At 38.9% G+C, this 26522-nt stretch overlaps 1 protein-coding gene across 2 annotated transcripts in view; it reads left to right on the plus strand.

The window, feature by feature from the left end:
- Positions 1-1150: 1150 nt before the first annotated feature.
- Ugp2 (UDP-glucose pyrophosphorylase 2) overlaps positions 1151-26522 on the plus strand; it is a 47743-nt gene continuing 22371 nt past the window's right edge. Inside the window, exons 1-3 of one of the 2 annotated variants that reach the window (XM_013022538.1) lie at positions 1151-1427; positions 16981-17108; positions 18238-18345. In XM_013022538.1, coding sequence (XP_012877992.1) covers positions 1181-1427; positions 16981-17108; positions 18238-18345 — 483 coding nt within the window. In that variant the 5' untranslated portion in view covers positions 1151-1180. Of the gene's footprint in view, positions 1428-1969; positions 2431-16980; positions 17109-18237; positions 18346-26522 lie in introns of those variants that run through there. The other variant, XM_013022539.1, reaches the window with a different exon arrangement.

A 26522-nucleotide genomic window follows, 5' to 3' on the forward strand; every position in this document is an offset into this window, starting at 1 on the left:
TGAGAACTGTCCTACCAGGGCTGACTTTGAACTACGACCCTCAGATCTCAGCCTCCTGAATATCTAGGATTTCAGACATCAGCCACCAGTGTCCAGCTGGAAATCCGTCTTTTAGCTGAGAGGTTTGAAGCATAATCTTTTTGGATTCCACATAACATATCAATGACTCTTATTGTCTACCATGACAACTGATCATGGACCTTTTCAGTGTTGCTTTACTAACATTTCCACAGGAATACATGGAACCAAAAAGAAAAGTCATTTAAATATTCTTTCACTTTACCTGGCTGAATAAAGTTGTCAAAGCTTAACTCTTCTGGAATTACGTGGAAGCACTTATGAGAGGGCGCTGACAATTCAAGTTGTAGTGTTGGCTGTTTGGGTTATGAAGGGTAAATGTTAATTATGAGACACAGCCCATTCACAGGCACACTCAATCTGACAGGCAGGTGGGGCTGGCAATACCAAGTGTGAAGTACTATTGCAATCCCCATACTACTCTCTGTATCTTATCTACGATTATCCCCTTTCCCTGAAGGAAGAAAAGCATCTCTGGAGGGATAATTTAGGACATTTCGAAATTGGATCAGAAAGTAAACATCTATCATGGCATACATCTCTACAAGACTCAAACCCAAAGCAAGGCTGATGGTGATGGTTCTGGTGAGGGGAACTTCATGTTTCTTTTTCTTCGATGCCCTCTAACCCTTCTCGGGTTAGCAGGCCACACACCTTCCACCGCGGACTTCGGAACGCATCCCCGCCCTTCCTCCAGGACTGGCGGGCGGGGTTGGGGCCCGCTGAGGTAGGCCTGCAACTCTGGTGAAGCTACAGTAGGAAGTGGCGGCTTCATGGACCGAGAGGTTGCTTGTCTCTGGAAAGCAGGAACATTTTGTTTCCGATTGTACAAAAGTCCCGGTTGCTGAGGTATCTGTCTGAGGGCTGGAAGTGCTACGGCGAAGCCGGCGCCGCAGGTGGGGCGCCCACGCACGGGATTCCCGCGTCCGCCTCAGCGCCCGCCTCCGCCGGGGCATCCTCGTGCGGCGTACGTCCCGCCCTCTGCCACCTCCTCACATCTCATTGGTCAAGACCTACGTTCCTCGCGGCTCCTGACTGGAGGCTGCGTTTGTCGGTCAGCACGGTAGGGGCATTTCCGCATTGAGGGGGGAAACTGCTAGGAATGGAGGGGGAGGGGAGATGTTTGGGAGAAAGTGGGGATTTGGGGTGTCAGGTGCCAGCCCAAGGTGGGCCGAGGGGCTCAGCAGCTGGGCCGCGAGTGCAGCCGAGAGGCCCAGGGTATGCACGTGTGAGGGAAGAGGGGGAGACAGAAAGGTACCTCAGAGGTGACAGTCTCCCTGCCTCCGAGCCTTCTTCCTGGGGCGCCATAAACGCCCCCAGTTTCCCAGCTGCTAAGGGAAGAGAGGAAGGTGGGTCTCACCGGCGGCTGGCGGAGGGTCGGGGTCGGGTTTCTGGAGACCCCGGTGAGGTGGGGAGGGGAGGAGTGTTTCCCTCTGGAAAGGTGCTCAGCTTCGTTCCCTACCCGCGGTGCGGCCGCGGAGACCACCTTCGGGAGGAGACTGTGCGTGGAAAGGGTCGGGGCCTCCGGGGGAGGCGGGCGGCGGGCGCCCCTCCCGCGGCCTCTGGGTGTCGGCGTCGGGGCGGGCCGGCGGGCCCGCGGCCTCTCCCCGGGAGGCCGGCTATCAGGTCAGCACGAGTGCGGAATTCCGTGCCTCCCAGACGCGGTTTATTTATGGGCTGGCAGGAATGGTTCCATGCGCCCCCCCCTTCCCCGTCCCGGCCCCCGCCCGCCCAGCGCCGGCCTCCCCCCGCCTCCCTGACCCGGGCCGGGATCTGTGGTTGGCGGGGCTTCTCAGGAACTTGCCCGAGGCCGCGCGGCCGCGCCGGAGAGGGGGCCGCCGGGGGCGCCGGCTGCAATCCAGCCCCAGAGGGCGTGGAGACCGAGGGGCGGTGAAATCACCGCTGTGGATCCGCCTCTTCCATTGATGAAATTTAAGTTCGGGCGATTTTACCTTTTCCGGGAGTCTCCGCAGCTGGCCCTCCTTGGTGTGGGGAGCGCCGTGCAGCTCCCGAGCGGACTCGAGCGCACCAAGTTTCCGTCTTTTGGAACTGAGGGAGGTTTTCTTGAGGAGGAGTAGTTTGTTTCCTCCCTCCCTCCCTTCTTTCCTTCCTTTCCCCCCTCCGTTCTCTCTCTTTCTCTGTCTGCCTTTTCTTCCTTTTTGGAGATCAGTTTTAGTCACTTTGCAGGAATACTGCCTTAAGTAGCAACACCTTGGAGAAAGAGCACGTCGGTTTTTAAAGGGGGAAAAAAAACCAGACAGACCTGCCCTCATAGCTTGACTCCTCTGGAAATTAATAAACCATAAGCCTGAGTGTTTGCATAAAACCCCAAAATGTCGCTATTTGTTCAAGGTAAGACATGCCTCTTCTCTTTCGGGTTGCTTCAGCAGAATTTGGGGAACTGGCCGTCGAGGGGTGGATCGGTGGGTTGGTTGGAAGTGGAAATGTTCTTGTGAGATATCATTTGCGAAAGCTTTTTCGTTATGTTGACGTCTGCGATGCCTTGAGCTTCTTGCTTGGGTTGGCATTTCAGGTTCGTGTAATATATACCCCCTGTGCCCTGCTGGGTTTAGCTCTACCTCTCTGAAATCAGGTTAGTAGTACTCTGGTTTCCCGATAGTGGCTGTAAATGATGGTTGAAACAGGATTTTTGGCTTCTGATTAATCCCTATTCTCTTATCGCGGTCGGTCTGGTTCTGGTACCGATGTGGGGCTGGGACAGAAACGGGACGCAGCAGGCAGGGCTGGAGGGGAGTTGGGAGGGAGGGTGGAGGGAGAGCCCTTACGTTTGCCAGGACTATTGAGGAAGCTTTACTGTTCTTAGCTTCTCTGTGTGTGTACGTGGTGTGAGTCTCAGATACATTTATTGCGAAACCGGGAATAGCTCGGTGAAGCTGGAGGTCATTTCAGCGGGAGAAATGACTTTGCTGCATTGCTGTTTTATTTTTCCTTCTTTGACACATATGAAAAGAAAACTTCCTTTGAAATTTGAAGATTGCCCTCTAAATTCCACGTTATTAAAATAGAATGCCTACGAACTAAGCTAAGTGGTAACATTGCCTGTATGTGCAAATGTACTTGTGGTGTACACGTTGAAACTGGTGCTGCCTTAAGCCTCTGTCACCAATTTGTAGCGTAGGGTTTGCTTTCTGATATGCAAGTAAACCACCCCTCCCTTGCAGACCCCAGCCTGAGACAGCTTCAGCCATCTTGCTGAACACACAGCTGGCAAAGTTCACAACCATTTCATGTTTTCAATATGTACATGAACTTTTCTTTGGAAAAGTTGCTAGTGATGCCCATCATTTGACTCTGGAAGTAAAAATGGTCTAATGAGTTGTACATCACTTCATTAATTCTTGTCTAAGTTTTGGAGAGTATATTACAAGAGACTGATTGCCTACATTATTATAGATATAGATGGGACTGTCTTTAGCATGAAGCTCAGAAATGTAAGTTGGCATTAGACTCAAGTTATTATTTGCCTTATGTGTGGCTAGAGAAGCTTAGGTTCTGATTGAATAAATGTCTTCTTCAAAATAGAAAGACAGATAATCTCTTATTTAGATATTTGCCAAATTTAGTAACAATATTCAATACCATAAAACCCATATTTTGCAAGCATGTGCTAGGGAAAGCAGAGTAGTCACTTCTCAAATTAGGTATACTTAGTAAACTCCAGGTAGTCTATGTATTAGAATTAAAAACTTTAAAATTTAAAAACATTAAAAACTTCTGCTGTGGAGGTTAGCTGACTTCAGGATGCTTCTAAATAAAGTAGAATACTTAAAAGTGACTGTATATCTGTCATTACTTTGTCATCCACTTAAAAAAAAAGAAGAAACCAAAGCAGTATGCTGTGGCTCACATCTGTAATCCTAGCTACTCTGAGGTGGGGATCCAGGAGAAATTGCAGCGAGCCTGGGCAGAGTTTGTGAGACCCCCATTTCAACCAACAGAAGTTGTTGTAGTGATGTGTGCTTATTATTCCAACTACACAGAACGTTAAATGGAAGGATCACCATCCAGTTGAGCCAGGATAAAAAGCAAGAGAAATATATCTGAAAAATAACCAAAACAAAAACGGTGGGTGCAAGGTTCATGGGGTAGAGCACCTCTCGAGCAGGCTTGAGGATCTGAGTTCAAACCCTAGTACCAAGGAAGAAACCCCAAGCCTTATATTTTATTTATTTCTACAATTATTAGAAAGTTGCACATTTATCAAAACTAAGATATTATGATAGTTCCTTTACTATTAACAGATCTATACACCTTACTTAGGTTATTATCCTCTTGATTCAATCCAAAATACCACATTGCATTTACTTGCCAACTACTTTAAATATTTCTTCTGCTTTTAAACTGTCAGTTTTGCACTGAAAACAATGTTTTGTTTTTGTTGTTGTTGTTTTGGTCAGTCATGGGTCTTGAACTCAAGGCCTGGGCGCTGTCCTTGAGCTTTTTTGCTCAAAGCTAGCACTACCACTTTGCGCGACAGGGCCACTTCTGATTTTCTGGTGGTTAATTGGAGATGGAGTCTCACAGACTTGAACCTCAGTCTCCTGAGTAGCTAGGATTACAGGTGTGTGCCACTGGCACCAAGCCTGAAAACAGTTTTTAACATGATTGTCTTATTGTTGTTTATAATTTGTGTTACAAATATGAAGCCTCTATATTTTAACTCTGCTACTTGGTGAGGTTTCAAGGTAAGGACTGGAATTTTGAAGAACATTTTTTGTTGTTGTTGTTGGTATATTTTTAATTTTTTTTATTGTGAGAATACGGTACAGAGGAGTTACAATTACATGGGCAAGGTAACCAGTACATTTCTTATCAAGCATTGTTGCTTCCTCCTTGTTTCCCCTTCCCATCCCTTCCCATACTCCCCCCCCCACCCAATCCTCCTCCCACCCCCCCACCAAAGTTGTAAAGTTTGTTTTTCCGACATAACGACTGGTACCTCTCATGTTGCAATGGATCCACCTGTATCCCTAGTTAAACGATTTGTTTTTTCCCTTCCCCTCCACAAATTATACCGACATCAAATACAGTGAAAGCATGGGTTATACTGTTGGGGAGGGACATACAACACAACAAAGAAATCATCTTATAAATATGTTAGAAACAATTGCATGAAAGGAAAAAAAACAAAAAAAACATTTGAATGCTTATCTTGGGGTTCATTCCCCTAACACCAACTTATCTGACCCTTTTTACTTGACTCAGACATATACTAGTTATTGCCAATAAGGGAAACCATGGGACCTATGTTTCTTTGGGCCTGGCTTATATTATTTACCATAGCTAAGATATGGAACCAACCCAGATGCCTCTCAGTAGATGAATGGATCAAGAAAATGTGGTATATATATAATGGGATTCTATGCCTCCATCAGAAAGAATGACATTGCCTCATTTGTTAGGAAATGGAAAGACTTGGAAAAAATTATATTAAGTGAAGTAAGAACATTTTTTTTAAAACTATGGCATGAACTTTGGGTTTTGCACTTTTACACTTTTCTTGGATAGTGCTGTGCCATTTGAGTTACACCTCATTTCTGGCTTTTGACTAGGTTAATTGGAGATAAGAGTCTCAGGTTTGTCTGCTTCACCCAGCTTTGAACTGTGATTCTCAATTCTCAGTTCTAAGTAGCTAAGGTTATAAGTGAGCCAACAACACCTGGTTGGGATTTTTTTGTTTTGATGGTTTTAAGCCAGTTACAGTCCTTGGCTTTTTTTCCTCCTCCACTTTTGGGTAGCTTACTGATATTTTCACTCACTGGCATTTAGCTCACCCTACCTACTTTGTAGAGGAAAGAGTTAACAAATGTTAACTCCCTTTTTCATATCTTGTTTCATTAAAGCTTCTTAAGAGCCCTCAAGAGCACTCTTTCCCTCCCTCCATCCCCCTCCTCCCCTTTCTCTGCCTACTGTTACTACTTGGCTTTTTTGCTCAGGGCTGTTGCTCTACTACTTGATACACATCTCTTGTCTTTTTTTGCTGGCTAAATAAAAATAAGTATTCAAAGTTTGCCTGCCCCATCTGGCTTTGAACTGAGATCTTCAGATCTCAACCTCCAGAGTAGGATCACAGTTGGACTCACAACTTTTCTTATTTTCCACCTATGTGAATTTTGGTATTAAGGTACCTAAATATGGGTATATAGCATTTTATTTTATTTTGTGCTGATGCTGAGGCTTGAACTCAGGGCATGGGCACTGTCCCTAGGCTCACAGACTTACCTGTCCTTTTGGCTTTGAAGCAGTATCCTAAGGTATCAGCTTCCTGAGTAGCTAGGATTACAGCTGTGAGCCACTGGTGTCCAGCTGAAGCTGGTAAACTTTATTGTTTTTCTCCCCTAAACATATGATAGTGGCCTTACAGATAGCATTGTTACCAAAAACACTTATTATCAACCAGGGCCTTATTCTTGTGAGGTAAGCCTTCTTTCACTTAAGCCATGCCTCTAACAAGTTTGTTGCTTTTGTCATTTCTCCAAGTCTATGTTCCTTAGACTCTTAAGGGTTTAACAGGAAGAGTCTTCTTTATATTCTGCCTTCAGGCCACCTTTTGTTTGCCTATGAAATATCCTCTTTAACTCCATTTTTTTCTACCTTAGGGTTGGTTACAGGGCTTCCAATTATTCTAAATAGAAGTGAACACTCTTTCTTGGAGGATGTAGAGGTCATTAGCAATTGTGTTTTTTTTGTTTGTTTTTGCCAGATTTTTCATTGGGTATAATTTGGAATTTTGCTTTTAAAAATAATAAAAGTTATCTCTATAGATTTTTTGTTTGTTTTTAGTCGGTGGTGGGGCTTGAATTCTAGGCCTGGGCTCTGTGCCTGAGCTCTTCAGCTCAAGGTGAATGCTCTACCACTTGAGCTACAGTTCCATTTCTGTTTTTTTGGTGGTTTATTGGAGATCATAGTCTCACGGACTTTCCTGCCCAGGCTGCCTCCTAAGTGGCGTGAGCCACCAGTGCTTAGCTTCTATAGATATAGATGTTTTGAAACTTAAAAATGGATAAGAAACTAACTTTGTCTAGCTAGCTAAGGCCATATTGTGTCCTTAAACTGCAATCTTAGAAGAATTGTTGTATTTTTTAAACTTTTAATACTCTATTGTCAATCTAAGTTCTATAAAAATGTCTGTAATTCTAAAATTGAGGTAATTTCTTATATTTCAGAGAAGCCCATTTTAAATACTTTGGTGTCACTTAAAAAAATCATAGCTTGTCAAGTTTCCCATTTGTTGGAATTCTTTTTGTGACTCTTGGTCATTCCTGTCTGGTAGAAGGCAGCCAGCCAGGGAAGATTACTGAGCTAATTATAACTGGAAGGGTCTCAGTGAATACAGGGATGAGAAGCAGTCTGGGGCCTGGTTGTCAAGGTTAGGCTTTGCCTGGTACTTCTCAAATTCTAAAACCTGTTGTTGATCATTTAGATGACAATACTTTTAGCTAGAGGGATTGTGGCATGGATTTGAGTCAGGACTAGCAACAGCTTTTAAATTTTGTGTTTAGGAATTATGTTGCTAGAGAGGGACTAAATTCAAAGTCATAGTTATGATGTTAAAAAGAAATTCACATCAAAAGTTGAGCTGATGAAATGTTTACTGACTTTTTCAAATGGGCCTTGTCATCCCTGTGGCTGTTTGCCTTGCTCCTATTAACTCAGCCTTTCTTTTATTTGTGAAAAAAAAACTGACAAAGAACATTTGATAAGTCACATTAATTGGTATTATTAATTGGTAACTATTAATTTGGACAGTATGTATTTTCTTACAGTAGCACTTCACAGAGACCAAGTAACCCATCACAGAAACCATTCTGTATGTGCTTAGCGATGGAAAGCTGTTTGTGGTTTTTCTCCAAAGAATTCTAGCACATTTAATTAAAATAATGGGACAGTTTGTGTTATGAATATTAGCCTAAATAATAAAAATGTTGTAGATAAGAGAACAATATATTGTAATTTTCTATTTTCTGTTAACTTGTATTTGGTACTTTTTGCAGAAGTGCAAGTATTATGAGTTCTCAGAAAGCCAGATATATTCATTGCTAAAAAGTTAATATGGGGCTGGGATGTAGCTCAGTGGCAAAGCGCTTGCCTAGCAAGTGCAGCGTCCTGGGTTCGATCCCCAGTACCAAAAAAAAAAAGACAAAAAAAAAAAAAAAGTTAATATGAACAAAGAGTTGAAAGTTAAACTAATTCCTGATTATCTGTGGACATGGATGTACTAACATCCTATAAAGTACTCATCCTGATATTATCTGAACTGTTAGAAGAAATATTACTTATATCACTGCATTTCTACTATTGGAGTAAATTTCAACAATATGATAAATGAACCTATAGAGGAGGTACTGTGTGTGTTTGAGATTTCAAATGGGTGAAGCCTAATTGACCTACTTTTTATTGCTTGGATTTCTTTAGAGACTGGACTTTAGCTAAACATATTTGTCCTTTGACACAACCTTTAATATCTAATATTTCATATTTTGTAATGTCATACTTAGTGCTAAAGTTGTGGACATCTTGGTCTTAGTAATTTATGGCTTGTCTTAGATGTAGTGACCATTAACAAAACCATATTTCTTAGATCTCTAAAATTCTAGACATGTATGTTTCTATTACCAACTTGCTGTTTGGAAGTTAGTTTGTTAAGCTATCCAAAGTTGATTTAGCAACTTTTGTGTAAGAACTAAAGTAATACTGCATTTGAAAACTGTTCCCTGGTTCTATTGGTTGGTTATGCAGGCATCTTATTTAGTTTGTTGTAAAATGATTGTGTAGTACTCAAATTCTGCCTCTGCCAATAGTTCCATTGTTTATTTACCTCAGTCATTACCAAAAGAAATTGATTTTACCCCTTAACCATCTTGACAGCTAAGGATTGTTTTTGAGAGCCACAGAGAAATTAGCTATGCCATCTGAGTTAGCTTTCATAAACAACAAAATGTTTTCATTTTCCTCAAACATTTGTAGGCATTTTATTCGTTTTTCTTATGTGAATCAAGAGTTTACTGTTTTGTTTTCTTTTTCTAGGTGTGATTTCCTTTTACTCTTAAAAATAAAAGTGAAAAACAAATCTATTATCCTTAGCTTAATTTTTACTTGCTAGTTACCAAATGATAAAAACACTGTTTTAAGGAACACACTTTTTGAGACTAGGCCCACTTGCTCTGTAAAACACCATGATGACCAACCTTCAAAGTGAATGGAGTTGGTATTTTCCTATAGCTGCTGCACTAGCAGAGATGGATGTAATAATTCATTTATATTATACTCCTACTTAGAATTATAAAACATAGGAAAAGTGCATTGAAATGGAGTAACATAGAAACAGGTTTTGTTTGGGGATCACCAGTACAAATGGTAAGATGAGTAGCATTGATAACTAAATATGGAGTACATAAAAGTTCAATTTTTTAAAATTGCTCAGAAAACAATGTTTTAGGGAAAATTAAAAGCATAATGTGCCCATAAGAAAATACTCTAATTTACAGTGTTGGGTTTTTTTGTCTTTTGCCAGCCCTGGGGCTTGAACTCTGGTCCTGGGTGCTGTCCCTGTGCTCCTTTTGCTCAAGGCTAGTACTCTATGGGCTTTTTCTGTTAATTGGAGACCAGAGTTTCATGAACTTACTACCTGGGCTGGCTTGGAGTGGGATCCTCAGATCTCAGCTTCCTGAGTAGCTAGGATTACAGACCTGAGTCACTCTAGTGAATAGTTTTAAGGTTACAAAATAACCTTAGAGAATAAACATAGATGAGTTGCTAGTTTTTACTTACATTTGCTGGCATGCACCTGGAGGTGGAAAAGTATATAAATGCACTGTAACTGAAAGGAGATAGCTTCCTCCAGTAAGGAGGAATAAGCAAGGTCACCAGAGGACTTGGGTTCCAGTTTGGCACTGTCACTGTGTCTTTAGACAAGTCAGCATCTCTGGGCCCCCTGTTTCTTCATCTTGAAGGTGAGAAATTGAATTCACTGATCTTAAAAGAAAAAAAAAGCCTTTAAAAAAATCTAAGTGTACTTATGCAAAGTTGTAGGGCAGAGATTATTTTTTGGCCCCGATGGTAATTTTATGTTAAACTCTTTTACCTTCATTTCAACAAACCAGCATGATAGGCACCTTGGCGTGATTTTCTTGTCATCCATTATACTTAAAGCAAAGTGATATTATCTAATGTATCTTTTAAAATGGTCTCCTTTCCAAATGTGACATTTTCTTTTCCTTGAGACTTTAAGAACTACTACAGGCTGTGGGGTGTGTAGCTCAGTGGTAAAAATATAAAGTCCTAGATTTGATCTGTAGTACCACAAACAAAAACTACTCTATTGTCTGAGAAAAGGGTAGATCTTCATGAGAGGTCTACCTTGGCTATAAATTCTACCAATTGTGTGTGTGTTTTTTTTAAGTAAGCAATGCAGGATTTTCCAAGAAAAATATTTTTAGTTGTTTTGTGTGTGTGTGTGTGTGTGTTATCAGGGATTAAACCCAGGGCCACATGCATGCTAGACAAGTGCTCTGCCACCAGCCCAGCAAAAAAATAAAATCTTAACTGGTGAATAGCTTTGCATGTTCAGTACTGTACCAATTTTATTTTGTTGTTAAAAGGCATTTAAACATTATATGTCTTTTTTCTCATGTTTCTTTTTTCAAACATGAACACATTTATTTAAACTCCTTTGGTAAACTATGTATGTTTTTTCATGTTTAAACTAATGTTTAAGAAGACTTTAAGACTAGTCTGGGCCTGATGCTGGCTTAGACACTTAGTTTGGGGGTATAGATTAGGTGACCAGAGGTTATTGGGACAGGAAGAAGGAGAAACTTGACTGCTACAAACATTGAAGTAAAAAGAGTATAATCTTTGTCAGAAGTACTGAAAACAGTACTGGCAGTGCTCTTCACTTATCAGAAGTACTTATTCTCCCCAACCCATACCTATTGTGTCAGCATATCTAGGAGCTTGTGGGAATCAGTGTTTTAAAAAGTCCTCCAGGTGATTTGTATGTAAATTAAAGTTTTAGAATAACTTCTGCAAGTCACACTGGAATTGGAAATTGTAGCCCTCAGGCATTCTGCATCTTTCAGTAGCTTTGGCTTTTCTAGAAGATACTTCATTCAGCCTTACTTTAAATTATCTAGATGAAGAATTTGTATTTGTTTCAGCAAGCCATGAAAATTCCATCAAGTGGATAAAAGCGGTGTAATGAAGATGAAGATCAACCCGTTCAAATGGCACCCTTAAAGTGGTAGGCACAGTAGATAGCTATTGTTTTCATGACCACTAGCGTGAAAATGCTAGCACAAACAAGATAGTAATGATAGAAATGGAAAGCAATGAATTGCAGTGATTCAGTTAGGTTTTGGTGTTGAGTTGGATGTCCTATGAGGAGAAAGGAACTGCTTCACTGTGGTTTCTACTTGGGTGACTGAAAATGTTAGTGCCATGGAGGGCAAGAAGAGTAATTTAGTGTGGATCATGAGTTTTGTTTTGGATAAAAACATTATTTGAGATGACTAGCTTGAGTATCCAGCTGCAAAAGGTGGGTAGGTAGTGTGATTCTGGAGCTCTGAAGAAAAAGGTCAGGATGAGAGAGAGGTACATATGTACAAGTTAACCCTTAGCCTAGCGCTTTTTAGTCTTTGTCATAAATCTTTAAATACCATTCTCCTGTAAAAGGATTCCCATTAACAGATAGGATATCCAATCAACAGATAGAAGTGAAGGAAAACAGTTGAAAGGCACAATGGCTTAGAGATGAGATCTCAGAAAATCCAGGGAACAGAAGACCGGAGGAGCCAGCTATGGAAACTGAGGCATAGTCAGAGAGGTAAGAGATGATGTAAGATAAGATCGGGTAATGGAACCCAAAGAAGCACTTTTCTAGGAAGCATATTTACAAATAATTGAGTTGAAGGACTATAGTGAGAACCCAGAAGAAACTTTGAAATGGTCATAAATCTTCACCAGTAGTTTAGGATTTAAGTGTACACTTTAATCTTCCGATTTTTAAATGCCTCTCAATATGGGCTTCTTAGGAAGGGTGAGACTTAAGGAATAAGTAATGAGAGGTGGTCTGGAGATGGCTTTTTCATCTTTTGTTAATTGTGAAATTAGCTTTGTACTTATGAATGTGAAGTTCATTTGTTTAATTCCATGACTTAAAGTGTTAGAGAAGGGTATTATGTATATTTCATAGTTGCTGAAATGCATGGAATGAAATAGCTAAAAGAAAGGAATCAAACAAATCACCAGACTTAGTGTCTCTTGCTCTGCTTGTTTTTTTCTTTCTATGTGTACCTTCCTTCTTGCTCTCCTTTCCTCACCCAGCATAAAGTCTATGATGTTGAAACTTTAGTTCTTGTAAACAAGGAAGAATTAGGAAATTGTGTGTGGTGGTGGTAAAGGGGGGAGGGGAGATGGTAAAAATAATTACTGCCTGTTCTGTATGAAATTGACTAATTGTAATGAAATCAGCTAAAGTAATTCTAGTAAATTCAAAGAGGTGTGTGTGTGTCCTGTCTTTTGATTGGATATAGAAAGATGTTATGAATGCTTTTGGAAGAGGTTGTATTTAGGGATTTTATGCCAAAAGTTAAAGAGAGCCAGACTAGGGGGAAAAAAGGATATTTCTATTTGCTATCTCTGGATGGGCCTCTGTGGGGGTGGTGGGAATCCTCCCCTCTAGATCCCAGCACTTGCCTGTTCTGTGACCTTGGATAAGTAGTCTATTTTCTGAGTTTTCTCATCTATAAATTGAAGATAATAGATTGTGCCTTCATTTCTAAATATGTTTTTTGTTATTCTTGGTAGTGGTCGTGGGGCCTGAACTCTGGGCCTGGCCCTGTCTCTCAGCTCTTCAGCTCAAGCCACTTCTGGCTTTTTCTTACGTGGTACTGAGGAAGCTAATCCAGGACCTCATACATGCAAGGCAAGCACTCTGCCACTGAGCCACCTTCCCAGCCCTCTAAATGTGTTTTGCGGTATACATATGGTAACAAAACACTTGACTCTTAATCCACTTTCTGCCTAAAGTTGTGGAGGATCGATTATATTTGTCTAGGAAGTGGGGAGTAACAGTAACATGAGGTTAGAAATCTTGCATTATTCAGGGAATTCTTTAATTGACCTTCTCTTTAAAAACTACTGTCATTGCCAGAAGTGTAATCCAAGACTGTTAAAACCCAAAAAAGTTTCTAAGGTCTATTTTTTTTTCCTACCAAAAAATCCAGGCCTTTTAAAAATCTTTTAAAATCCAGAATGGATAGGAGATCACTGCAACAACAGGAACAACAACAAAGGGTTCTAGCCCTGAGCATTCTAGATCCGACCCAAGTGTTTAAAGTAGCTATTCTTGCTTAATTAAGCACTTTCCTTTGTTCTTTATTTTTTTTTAAGGCCCATCCTTCTTGTTAGTCACTAAAGCAGATTTTTGCCCAGAGAAGGAAAGGGAAAACAGCTGAAATGTGGTAGAAGAGTTAACCAGCTCTTCTGTGGTATAAGCTGATTATATTTGTAAACAGGGTAAAAAGAATACAGATTGTTCTTTCTGTGTATTTTGTGCTTGTCAAACAAATGAAAGTTAGGAATGTTTCTCACAACTCAAGTTTGAGCCTGTATTTGGGATTTTTGGAATCTGTCTGAGGTTTGGACCTGCTACAGTTGGCAAAGATCACAGATAACATGATCTTTCAGCCAGCCTGTCTTAGTTAGGCTTGATAGGGAGGATGGTGACATGGTAGGTTCTGTGGGATTTGTACCTAAACCAGGTAGACAGGCTGTGGTTTTAGCACAAAGGGCCTCTGTAGTTGTTTATAATTGTCCATATAGCTATTTTTAAATTTTGCACTTATATTTAGTTTTTCTCCTGCTGGCATTTTCCCAGAATGTAAGTAAATGTTTCCATTACTGTTTTTTGGGAATGTTGGCCTTCACATCTAACTTAAGGAACAAATCAGCAAATGTGTAGTTGTCTTTGAATTAAACAACAAAAAACCCATCCTACTCTAAAAAGAAGTTGAGATAGGACATACCTATAATCTTAGCACTTAGGAGGCAGAGGCACAGGATTATGAATTTGAGGCCAGATAGGAATTTCAAAATAAACCTAGGCTATAATAGTAAGATCTTGTCTCCAAAAAAGAAAAATAAAAGGTTATAGCTGTTTCTGAAACTGCTTTAAAACGGAAAAACTGGGAGAAGGCAAGAGGAAGTGATAGTGTTCAAAAAGAAATGTACTTTTTATCTGACCTGTGTAACAGGAGCCCCTCTGTCCATCACCTTTATAATAACAATAAAAAATTTTTTCAAATGCAAAAAATAAAATAAAATGGTATGATCCAAAACCAGTTCTTTATGCATAGATTTTTTTCAGTGTATTTCATAGATTTTTTCCCCCAATTATGTTCCAAACATTAATATCGGAATTGACTTTAAGATTGTTGAAGCCAGAGATGGTGGTATATGTCTATAATCCAGTCATATGGGGAGACTGAAGCAGAAGGATCACTAGTTTGAGACCAGCATGGGCTATGTAAGGAGTTCTTTTCTGCAGAAAGAAACACTTGCAAACAAACACAGCACAATTGAAGAAGAGTAATCCCAGGAATAAATGAGGCATCAGGCACAATTGAGGAAGAGTAATCTTAGGAATGTATGAGGAATCAGGAAGGGAGATTTAACCTGTGACAAATTTTAAATTGCAACTAAGTCTGCCAAGAGATAAACAAGCATGGATGGTGTAATAGTAATTCTAGTTTAAACTAGTGTTGTAAGAGCTTTTAATTCCTTGTCATAGTTTATGCAAATATGCTCATCGATTGTCATAGATTTTTACAGATTATAATCAAAGCTACTTACTATTCAGAACATAGCGTTAGGCTATTCATGGAACGTATATGATGTATGGTGCTTGTTTGCTCACAAAGAAGTTATTTATAAGCCACAGTGCTGGGTCACTAGTAATTTTCCTGGAGTATATAAACTTAGTTGTATTGTGGTTTATGCCTGTAAAAAAAAAAAAGCAGTTAGAAATGGGCTATTTTGGAGTTGAAGTAATGTACTGTCACTAATTTTCCTTGTCTCCCTGCCCCTTTTGGTTTTGAAGGGCCATGTTACGTATCTCATTTTTGTAATAGGTTTTAAAAATGTACATATTTGGAGTAAGAGAGTTTATCTAAATTGAATAACTTGCCCTGGAAGCAATGTAGCTTACTAATGTTTGTCTCAACTTTCTTTAAAATATTTGTCTATGTATGTATTTTCTTCTTTATAGACAATGAATTTATAGTATATAGTATATGGAACTTTTTAGTCTTACAAAAATGTGACTCTAGGGCTGGGAAGGTGGCTCAGTGGTAGAGTGCTTGCCTTGCATGTATAAGGCCCTGGGTTAGGTCCTCGGCACCACATAAGCAGAAAAAGCCGGAAGTGGTGCTTGGCTTAAGTGGTAGAGCACTAGCCTTGAGCTGAAGAGCTGAGGGAGAGTGCCCAGGCCCACAGTTTAGGCCTGACGACAAAAAAAATAAATAAATAAAGTGACTAGAGTATTTGGAGAAATAACTAGATAGCAAATGAGATGTTGAATACAAGTTTAAATACTGTTATAAATGATACTAAATTTGTTAACTGAGGATAGAAGAGGACAAATAATCTGATTACTTCATATTATGAGAAGAAAGATGATTCTCAAGATAGTAAAGTATGTACAACAACCTGTGCTGGTGTCTTTTTTTTTTTTTGTAAAAGTATTTTGGCCTGGGGAGGGGGTGGGGTAAGGGAATATTTTTATTTTCTGTATTTGTTGTTGTTGTTGTTTTAACTGTATTTTCTTTCTTTCTTTTTTTTTTGTCTTTCTCAGTACTGGGAATCAAACCCAGGACCTTGCACTTGCTAGGCAAGTGCTTTGCCACTGAGCTACATCCCAGCCCATTTTCTGAATTTTTAAATTTTTGTTTGCATTCATTTAATAGGCATCGCTGTCACCTTTAGTGAGATCCAGCTCTCACAGAGATGTCCAGCTATATCAAAAGTCCTGACAGTCTAGTCTGATACAAGAAAGCAGTGAAAAGTAGGCTAAAAGTGGGGACCAGATAGGGCAGGTAGCTTTGCATCCTTTCAAAATACAATGTTGATTCATGAAAGTAGAGGTACTTGTATTCCATTGTCTCCCAAGGGGTTCTTTTCAAGGAGGATTTGAAACTTGAATGATTTCCCTTCTAATACTACCTAAAGAAGAGGGAAGTTCCAGACCCATCCAGGTATTTTATTAGACAGCAGTTCAATAAGGATATATTCTATTAAAACCTGCCCATATTAATGTCTTTTAGTTTTGTTTTTTTTTGAGGAGGAGGGGGTGGGAGGGAGGTCCTTGGGCTTGAACTCAGGGCCTGACCTTTTTATGTTTAAGGCTAGTGCTCTACTACATGAATTTCCAGCTTTTTGGTAGTTAGAGATGAGAGTCTCATGGACTTTCTTGCTCAGACTGGCTTCTGAACATGATCCCCAGATCTCAGCTTTCTGAGTAGTTAGGATTACATTTGTGAGCCACTAGCACCCAGCTATTTTAAATTTAAATTTTTTTCTCTAGTTTTGATGTCTATTGGGGAAATGTCATAAATGCCCAAATGCAGATTCTTGTGTTTTCATCTGCTTCAGTCACCCCAAAGTGTTTAGTGTACTGTATATACTCTTAAAGAATATCTTGTAAACCATTAAACTTGAACCCATATTATTGTAAAGTACTAATTGGTTGATCCCAGTAGACAATCATAGAACCATAGGATCATGCCCTTTTAATTTGACAGAACACCAGAAACACCATTTTAACTTATAAACTTTTTTAAATGGCTGAAATTTCAATTCACAATTTTATGTTTTTGTTTTAAGATCTTAGCAAAGCAATGTCTCAAGATGGCGCTTCTCAGTTCCAAGAAGTCATTCGACAAGAGCTGGAATTATCTGTGAAGAAGGAATTAGACAAAATACTTACCACGGCTCCATCACATGAGTCTAAGGTAAGGATTCTACAGTGTTTTTTGCTTCATCTGTCAACATACTTAGTTGCTACTAGTGATGATTGTCTTGCCTAAAAGAAGTGTAGGACATATGATAACATCCATTAAAAAGTAGCATTCTTGGACAATTAAGGCTTTTCAACATTTTCCCATAGTAAAGTTACTAGGTCTTTTTTTCTCTAAAGTCTAGGAAATTATAAAAATCAAAAAAAGAATCTGGACAAAATTATACTCTAGTCTGTATTTTTATGTCATCCACTTGAGAAATGGTTACCAGTGTTTAGTGAGAAATATGTATCAATCATATATTTACATTGCCTTTTAAAAAAATAAAGCTAATTAAAACCAAATCTAATAGAATTGGCCTATTACAAAAGCTAATTGCTCTGAGTGTTTTTAGATAGGCTGTGCTTTGGGTTTTTTTTTTTTTCCTTTTTGTTCTTTTTAGCAAAGATAAATTTCCACTTATAAGTAGAAAAAGACATTGGTAAGTGATGTAGAGAACTAGTTGAAGCTGGGCACTGGTCGCTCATGCCTGTAATCCTCGCTACTCAGGAGGCTGAGATCTGAGGATCATGGTTCAAAGCCAGCCCACGCAGAAAAGTCTGTGAGATTCTGATCTCCAATAAACCACTAGAAAAGCAGAAGTGGCGCTGTAGCTCAAGAGGTAGAGCTCTGACCTTGAGCTGAAGAGCTCAGGGACAGGACTTAGGCCCAGAGTTCAAGCCCCACGACCAACAACAACAAGAAAAAAACTGGTTGAAATTCCCATGAACCAATGGTTTTCAGATTACATCATATTGGTGGAAGGTAGGGAAGATTCTTGACTTGTACTTCCCCCCATAGACGTGGGACTTGAACTCTGTGCCTGCACACTGTCCCTCAGCTCCTCAGCTCAAGGCTAGCGCTCTACCACTTGAGCTACAGTGCCACTTCCTTGACTTGTACTCTTTTAAATGTGTTTCCTATTAGTTTTTCTACTTGGTTAATTTTAAGTTAAGATATGGAAAAGTCTACTCTATATTCTAATAGTGAAAGAATTTCATTTAAAGCGTTTTAAATGTAATTTGTATCTTTGTATGCTAAATATTAAACATCCTAATATTTGTAACAACATCTGTTTTCATAGCACACTGAGAAAGATTTTGAAGGATTTCGGAAGTTATTTCATAGATTTTTGCAAGAAAAGGGACCTTCTGTGGATTGGGGGAAAATCCAGAGACCTCCTGAAGATTCGGTAAGTTTAGAGAAAAAACGCAACAAAATTTAAGATTATTTTACTGTGCAGGTGGGATAGTATAGGGGACTACTTCCTTCTTTCTTCTTCCTTCTTCTCCTCCTTTTTGTCATCCTCCTCCTTCTCCTGTTCTTTCCTTTCTTCTTTTCTTTCTCTTTAAAATTTATTTTTATATTGAGGAGGACTTCTAAGGACCATCACATCAAGTGCTCTGCAAATCGCTGAACCCTATACTAAAACTATAGAGATAGCCTTCAAATATTTCCCATTTTAGAGTCCTGATGAAGACTTTTGAAAATCAAATCTCCCTCTAGCATTGCCTTATAATTTAAGCCCTGCAAATGAAGTCATTCTTTTGTAATATGTGTTTATTCCAAAACACAAAGAGATTCTGTCTACCAAACTACTTGATTTTTCATTGCCTAAAGGGTCACTTAGGCACCAAATAAGATTTTAAAGCTCTCCCTATGTTTTAAGCCCATCTTGTAGCACTGTGTGCTTTAATGAACCAACATTGTACTCCACTGTGTCCTAACTTTGGGTTATGTTGTTTTTCTTGGAAAGCAATGGTGTAGGTATCTTTACCTATCAAAATTCTGCTTATTCTTGGAGGTGCAGTCCAGATACCTGCACCTCTGATTTGACCCTAGCAAGAAAGTGTCACAAGTGAGGTATAGAGCAGTAATAGTGGAGGTTTCAATCCAGCTCTGCCACTTTTTCAGTTTTGTGTAAAATGAGAATGCTTTATCTATAAGTACTCACAAGGTTGTTATGAGAATTTATTAAGTGAGTAGTTGTGGAAATATATTAAGCCATGAAGCATTTTATAGTCATGTTTAGCATTATATAGCACTTACACAGTCTAATTAGTAGTATTTATGTGTTGTCTTCTATACTAGATCATGTGCAGAGAAGTTCAATGGTCATCTAAGTGAAGTGATTGTCTAAGATATAGGGTTCATTAACATGCTGACCATTTTTACTTTCCTAACCAGCTCTTTTGACCTCTGCTATAATACTTTTTAACACTGATAGAAAATGATTTGATAAGGTGGAATAATCATTTATAGTTTATTTCTTATGTGTCTGTAATCTGATGTGAACTAACTTTATTTACAAAAAAAAGTCTGTTCTACTGCTTATGTTTGCCAGATTTTCTGGCATATAGGCCAACTCAACTTACATATACAGCCATGTAAGGCAGCTTAAATTAATGGAGTCCCTCTTACATTATTTTTTTCCTTATGAGAAACTCCCATATGTGGAAAATGTTTTAGCTCTAATGCTTTTGAGATTGATAAATTAGCATACTCACTGTTACTCCTTCTCATTATTCACTTGGAAAAGTTTCATTTTTAGTACTGAAGTTAAATTTTATCTTTTCTACAAAGTGTGATCATTACAGTCAGCATGTGTTTTTGAGGGGAGGACGTTTGAACTCAGGGCCTTGTGCTTGTCAGGCAGGCTCTCTGACTCTTTTCCTTGTCTCTAGCTTTTTGGTACATTATTCTTCCTGTGGGGTCTCACATTTATACACAGGCCAACCTGGACCACTGTCCTCCCATTTATGCTTCCTGTGTAATGGGGATGACAAGTGCATGTTACTGTACCTAGATTTTTATTGGTTGAGCTAGGAGCCTGATTTCAGCCTCCCAAGTAGCTAGGATAATAGGCATCAGCCAATGTGGTTTTTTTTTTTTAAATATATTTTTATTGTGAAAATACTGTACAGAGGGGTTACAGTTACATGGGTAATATAATGAGCACATTGCTTATCAAGCATTGTAGTCTCCTGCTTTGTTTCCCCTTCCTTTGTATCCTCCTCCCTCCCCCACCCCCGTCCCCCCAACCAAAGTTGTAAAGTTCGTTTTTCGACATAACGACTTGTACATCTCATTGTTGCAATGGGTCCTCCTGTATCCCTGTTTTAACAATTTGTTTTTTCCCTTCCCCTCCACATATACCACCATCATATATAGTGAAAGCAGGGGTTATACCATGGGGGAGGGACATACAAGGCAACAAAGACATAATCTTATAAATATGTTAGAAACAATTGCATGTAAGATCTTTTTTTTTTTTTGTCAGTTGTGGGGCTTGAGCTCTAGACCTGGAAGCTGTCCCTCAGCAATTCAGCTCAAGGCTCATGCTCTACCATTTGAGCCATAGCACCACTTCTAGTTTTCTGGTGTTTTTTTTTTTTTTGTGATTGATAATTTCCCAAATTTCACAGTATTGTGGAATAATGATGCTCATTTAAAGTCACAAGCTCATTCTAACTTTCCTGGAACAAATTGTCTATCACGGTCTATAACATATAACGGTGTACACATATACACCATACATGTGATCAGCAGCATGGGGTTATTTAGTAGTGGTTCGACCAGATGAGTAGGAGTTCTTTGTTTCTTAAATCCTGTTAATTTTGTCGTATCACCTAACATTTTGGATTTAACATCCACCTATCAGGGAGACCATGTACCGTTTGTCTCTTTGCTCTTGGTTTACCTCGCTCAACATGATTTCTTCTAGCTCCGTCCATTTCCCTGCAAATGCCATTATTTTGTCATTTCTAATGGCTGCATAATATTCCATTGTGTATAGATACCACAATTTTTGGATCTATTCATCTGTGGTGGGGCATCTGGGTTGTTTCCATATCTTAGCTATTGTGAACAGTGCTGCAATAAACATGGAGGTGCACGTGTCCTTGTATATTGGTTCCTGTTATTCAGGTAGATGCCTAGAAGTGGTATGACTGGGTCTTAAGGGAGGTCAATCTTTAGCTTTCTGAGGACCCTTCAGACTGCTTTCCAAAGTGGTTGTATAAGTGTACATTCCCACCAGCAGTGTAATAGGGTTCCTCTTTCTCCACATCCCCTCCAGCATTTGTCATTGGCTGACTTGTGGATGTGGGACATTCTGACTGGGTTAAGGTGGTATCTCAGGGTTGTCTTTATTTGCATTTCCTTCACAACCAGGGATGGTGAACATTTCCTCATGTGTTTCTTTGCCATTTATATTCTTTATCTGAGAAGTCCCTCTTTAGTTCCCTTGCCCATTTTAGTAATTGGTTTGTTAGGTTTGGGAGGAATTAGTTTCTTGGGTTCCCTGTATATACAGGATATTAACCCCTTGTCTGATATATTGCTGGTAAATATTTTTTCCCAATTAGTTGGTTGTCTTTCTAGCTTAGTTGCGATAGATTTAGCTGTGCAGAAGCTTTTTATTTTAAGGTAGTCCCATTTGTCGAGTCTCTCTCCAACTTGTTGTGACCCTGGGACTCTGTTCAGGAAGTTCCTTCCTGTGCCTATTAGTTCAAGTGTCTCTCCTACTCTGTCCTGCAGTAGTTTCAGAGATTCAGGTTTAATGTTAAGGTCTTTAATCCATTTTGAGTTGATGTTGGTGCATGGTGATAGGCTGGGGTCCACTTTTAGTTTTCTGCATGTCAGCCAATGTGTTTTTTAGAATCTTTTTTGGGCTTTGATTTTGTTGGCCTTAATAAATGGGGATTTGTCTTTTGCTTTTAAATAATAGAATTGATAATATTTTCTCAAAAAAAGTAATGAGATAATTCTTCTTGATGGGTATGTATTGTTTCAAAAAGGAGCTAATTGTAGATTCAGTCCAGTTAAAAAAAAGTTTAGGAGCAGGCCTGAAATTATAATGTAGGTACTTTAAATACTTGTATCTTTTGCTCAGGAATTATTCATAATTGAAGTAACCTTACTTATCTAATTAATGATGGACCTGGATCTAAAAGTCTGGCTTTCTCACTTCTTAATTCTTACTTGTAAACCTGGGATTTTTTTTTTCTAGACAAACTTAACCTTTTTAACATAGAAGCTATGCTAGAAGAGAACACACATTTGTTATTTTGTGTATATTTTAAGGTTCATGTTCTGCTTTGCAAGTGTGTTAATTTATCTTTGTGTAATTTGAAAGATCATGATATAAAATGGAAGCTTTCCAAGTATGGATTGGAGGGTAGAGAAAGGATGGGTGCAGAGCTTAGAGACCTTGGGATTTTACTAATTCATTAGTTCCACTACACTTCCTATCAAGGTTCTCTGATAGAAGGTAATTCCCTTACAATAATCTCTAAATTACTGATGAGAGTGCAGAATTCCTACACCAAAAGACTAGGAATAGGAAGTATATTCTAGATATAATATTTCATATAAATTTTTGTTTCTATAAAAATGGAATGTTTATTTTAAAAAGAACTTTTGGTGGTACTGGGGTTGGAACTCAGGACCTTGGTGCTTGGTAGGGCAAGTACTATAGCACTTCAGCATTGCTTCCAGTCCATCTTGCTTTTTAGTTGTTTTACAAATATGACCCTGTGCTGGCTTTCATCAAAAGTCTATGCATAGCATTGTTATAACATGACCTTCATTCTTAGACTTCTCTGAAGAAAGAGGTCAGCCTAGCTTTGACAGTTTCATGTAGGTTGGCCTTTTGTCAAACATATGCCTCAGAGTCTTCCACAGAACTTCATTTTAGCAGATTCTGCTCTTCTTCCTTACTTTCATTTCTCCAGGGCTGCTCCACAAAGTGAGTTATGTAATTAAACTAACAATGTACTTTACACTGTTTTAATCAGTTGTTGATATCTCACAATTTAATGCTAGTATGCAACACAAACAGGATAGTGTCAGGATGGAGGTTTTATTTCTATTTCCTATAGCAGTTGGTTTATTATCATTATTCTGAAGGGAGGGTTGACTTATAGGGGAGATGCAAGGTCATTTTACTGAAGAACCAGTCTATCATGACATAAATAAGTTGTCATTTGGACTTCACATTTACTCTAGTATCATTCTTTCCAGCCTCCTTGGTCATCTACCTTTGTCCTTTGTAATCCATATTTTAGTGTAATGTTCTTTGAAACCTACCATCTTACTTGATGAAGATATAGGCTAAATGACTCACAATATTGACAAGAGGGCATGGACCCTGTAATCTACTCAGAAAAAGCTGGAAATGGCCTTGAACACAGACAGGCTCACGGACAGAGCCCAGGCCCTGAGTTCAAGCCCCAGGACTGGCAAAAATAAAAATAAATAAAAGTAAAAAATAAAAATGTGAAGATTAATTTATTTAGTGTTGATCGTAGGGCTTGAACTCAGGGCCTGGGTGCTGTACTTGAGGATTTTTGTTCAAGGCTACTGCTCTGCCACCTGAGCCACAGTTTCTCTTCCAGGTTTTTGGTGATTAATTAGAGATCAGTCTCATAGACTTCCCTGCCAGAGCTAGCTTTAAACCATGATCCTCAAAGCTCAACCTCCTGAGTAGCTAGGATTTACAGGTGTACACTACCAGCACCTGGCTTTACTTTTGTCTTTTGCAGTTAAAAAATACTGAGATATCCTGAAACTTCTTAGAATTTCAATAGCAACTGCTAGAGTATAGTAAGGTTAAGAATTTGGCAACTTCTCTTCATATTTACCTTCAATTTGTTGGATCAGTGCCATCTGTATTTATTTATCACTTTTGTTATTTGGGTTTTCTGCCTTTTTTTTTTTTTTTTTTGCCAGTCCTGGTCTTTGAACTCATGGTTTGGACACTGTCCCTGAGCTTCTTTTGCTCAAGGCTAGCACTCTACCACTTGAACTACAAGGCCACTTCCACCTTTTTCTGTTTATGTGATACTGAGGAGTCAAACCCAGGGCTTCATGCATGCTAGGCAAATGCTCTACCACTAAGCCACATTCCCAGTCCTCTGCCAGTTCTTTTATTGTTGTTATTTTGTGTTTTACTAGGCTTAAACTACACCGTTAGGTATATTACTTTCAGTTTTACATCTTTTTAGCATTTGGAAAATGCTAGGTTTTTTGTTTTGTAATTTTTTTTGTCTTTTCTTTTTTTGTACTGGGGATTGAACCCAGAATATTTCATTTGTTAGGTAAGTGCTTTGCTACTTAGCTACATCCCAGGCCAGTGTTTACCGTTTTTAATGAGAGTAGGTATGGAATTTTTGAGAAGCAAAAATAAGGATAATAAGAAACACAACACTGTAAGTAGGTTAACAAATAAGAACTGAATAAGATGTAATTTATAGTATGTATTTGTAGATCATTACTAAAAGTATGGGTGGAAATGAAAAAGTAAATTGCAAAAACCTGTGTATACAAAGCTTTATCTTTTTTTTTTGAACTCTGGGCCTGGGCGCTGTCCCTCAGCTCTTCAGCTCTTCAGCTAGCACTCTACCACTTGAGCCACAGCGCCACTTCCGGCTTTTTTTCATTTTTTGCTTATGTGGTGCTGAAGAATGGAACCCAGGGCCTCATGCATGCAAGGCAAGCGCTCTACCACTGAGCCATCTTCCCAGCCCCAAAGCTTTATTTTCTCTAGGTAAAGGCACCCAAAATTTGGCTGCTTGTATGTCACACATTTATACTGAAACCTTTATTTTCTTGATCTCACTTAATATGTACAAAAGACCTAGAAATAACCCTTATAATTATGCTTATTTTACGAAAGAGAAAAGTGAAGCTCAGAGCAGGATTCAGATATGAATTAGGTAGATTGTCAAGCTAGTTTTCTTGTTATCTTTTAGTAATTAAAAAAGGAGCTCCTTATCACTCTTGTGTAAAATATGTACTTTATATGCTGCACAACAATAGTAATAATCACAATAGTAATAAGTATCTATTCATGACTGATGTGTGCCAAGCATTGTTTTTATCTTTTTAGATGTATTTTCTTAATGATCCTCAACTCTAAGAATTCTCTATCCCTGTTTCCAAGTAAGGGACTTCAAAAATTTCCTTATCCTTTAAAGTAGAATTTAGGTCCAGATCTGCCTGAGCTCAGAATCTCAACCACCGTGTTAAAACTGTAGTTAGTTGTAGAACTATCACCTGTTGCCATTAATGTTTTAAAGAGTCTTTAATATGGTCTTCCTATCATTTCACAATCCTTGAGCAGATCCAGTAACAGGCACTACTTCCCTTGGAACCTGAAACATATTTCTTTGAAGTTATTCCAAAAAACATAGTTAACAAATGCTTATTAAATAGCTATTTGTGTTAGACATCTATCCTAGGCACTGAGATACAAATTTAAAAGTTACTATTTTATTTTTAAGATTTTTTGTTGTTGTTGTTTTGTACATGAGCATGGAACCTTTTATTCTTTCTTTTCACTTACTCTACTTTTTCACTCATGGATAGCACTTGAGCCATGTCTCTACTTCTGGCAATTTGCTGGTTATTTGGAGTCTTACAGATTTGTTTGTTTAAACTGGCTTTGAACCAAGATCTTCAGATTTTAGCCTCCTGAGTAGCTAGGATTATAGACATGAGCCACTGTTTCCTGGCTTAAAAGTTGTTTTATGAAATTTAACTTAAGTGCTTTGAGGAGAAACTGGATAAAGGTGAGTAGCAAAATAGCAAAAAAAAAAAAAAAAAGATGTGGAAGAGGCTCTGTGTAGCTCAGTGGTAGAATATATGCTTAGTTCCCTTGAATTCTATCCCCAGCACTCCACTCCATCCCCTTCCCGCAAAAAACCCCAAGAAACTATGAAAAACTGAGAAAATTGCCTAAATCTAGAATGATTATTTCTTAATTGTGTAAGTTCTTCCATATTAAACCTAAGGAAAGGTCTCTGAACAAATGTGTGTTTATTGTAAAAATTTAAGATAGTTAATATTCCTTAGCTATCTACCTAAATAGAATGTTTTAAATGTAATAAGAGAAAGAGCAGCTGGTGAGTTGAGGAAGTTCTAAGCAAGTTGATGACAAAGAGATGCCCCTCAAATCAGAAGTGGACATTCTAAGTTTTAAGAGAATATATCCAGTACTGAGAGGGGAGGGGGCAGAAATTACTCAAAGAGCTACAGTTTGTAAAATTTTGGGTGCTGGTGGTATGGCAGTACTAGGGATTGAATTCAGGGCCTTAAACTTTCTAGGCAGGTACACTATTGTATGAGGCACACATCTAGCCCTTTTTGCATTGATCATTTTCAAGGAAGGGTTTTGATGTATGCCCATCTAGCCTGGGCTGTAGTCCTTCTACTGTATACTTCTTAGTATTGAGGGTGACAGTTGTATGCCATTGTGCCTCTCCTATATCAGAGATAATTCACCCACCATTGGTTGAAATGGAACCTTAGGAACTTAATTTTTCCTGGCTGGCCTTGAACTATGCCCCATCCAGCCCCCTCATCTTA

Source organism: Dipodomys ordii, unplaced genomic scaffold (assembly GCF_000151885.1).
Source record: "Dipodomys ordii isolate 6190 unplaced genomic scaffold, Dord_2.0 Scaffold63, whole genome shotgun sequence".
In the NCBI taxonomy this organism is placed as follows: Eukaryota; Metazoa; Chordata; class Mammalia; order Rodentia; family Heteromyidae; genus Dipodomys; species Dipodomys ordii.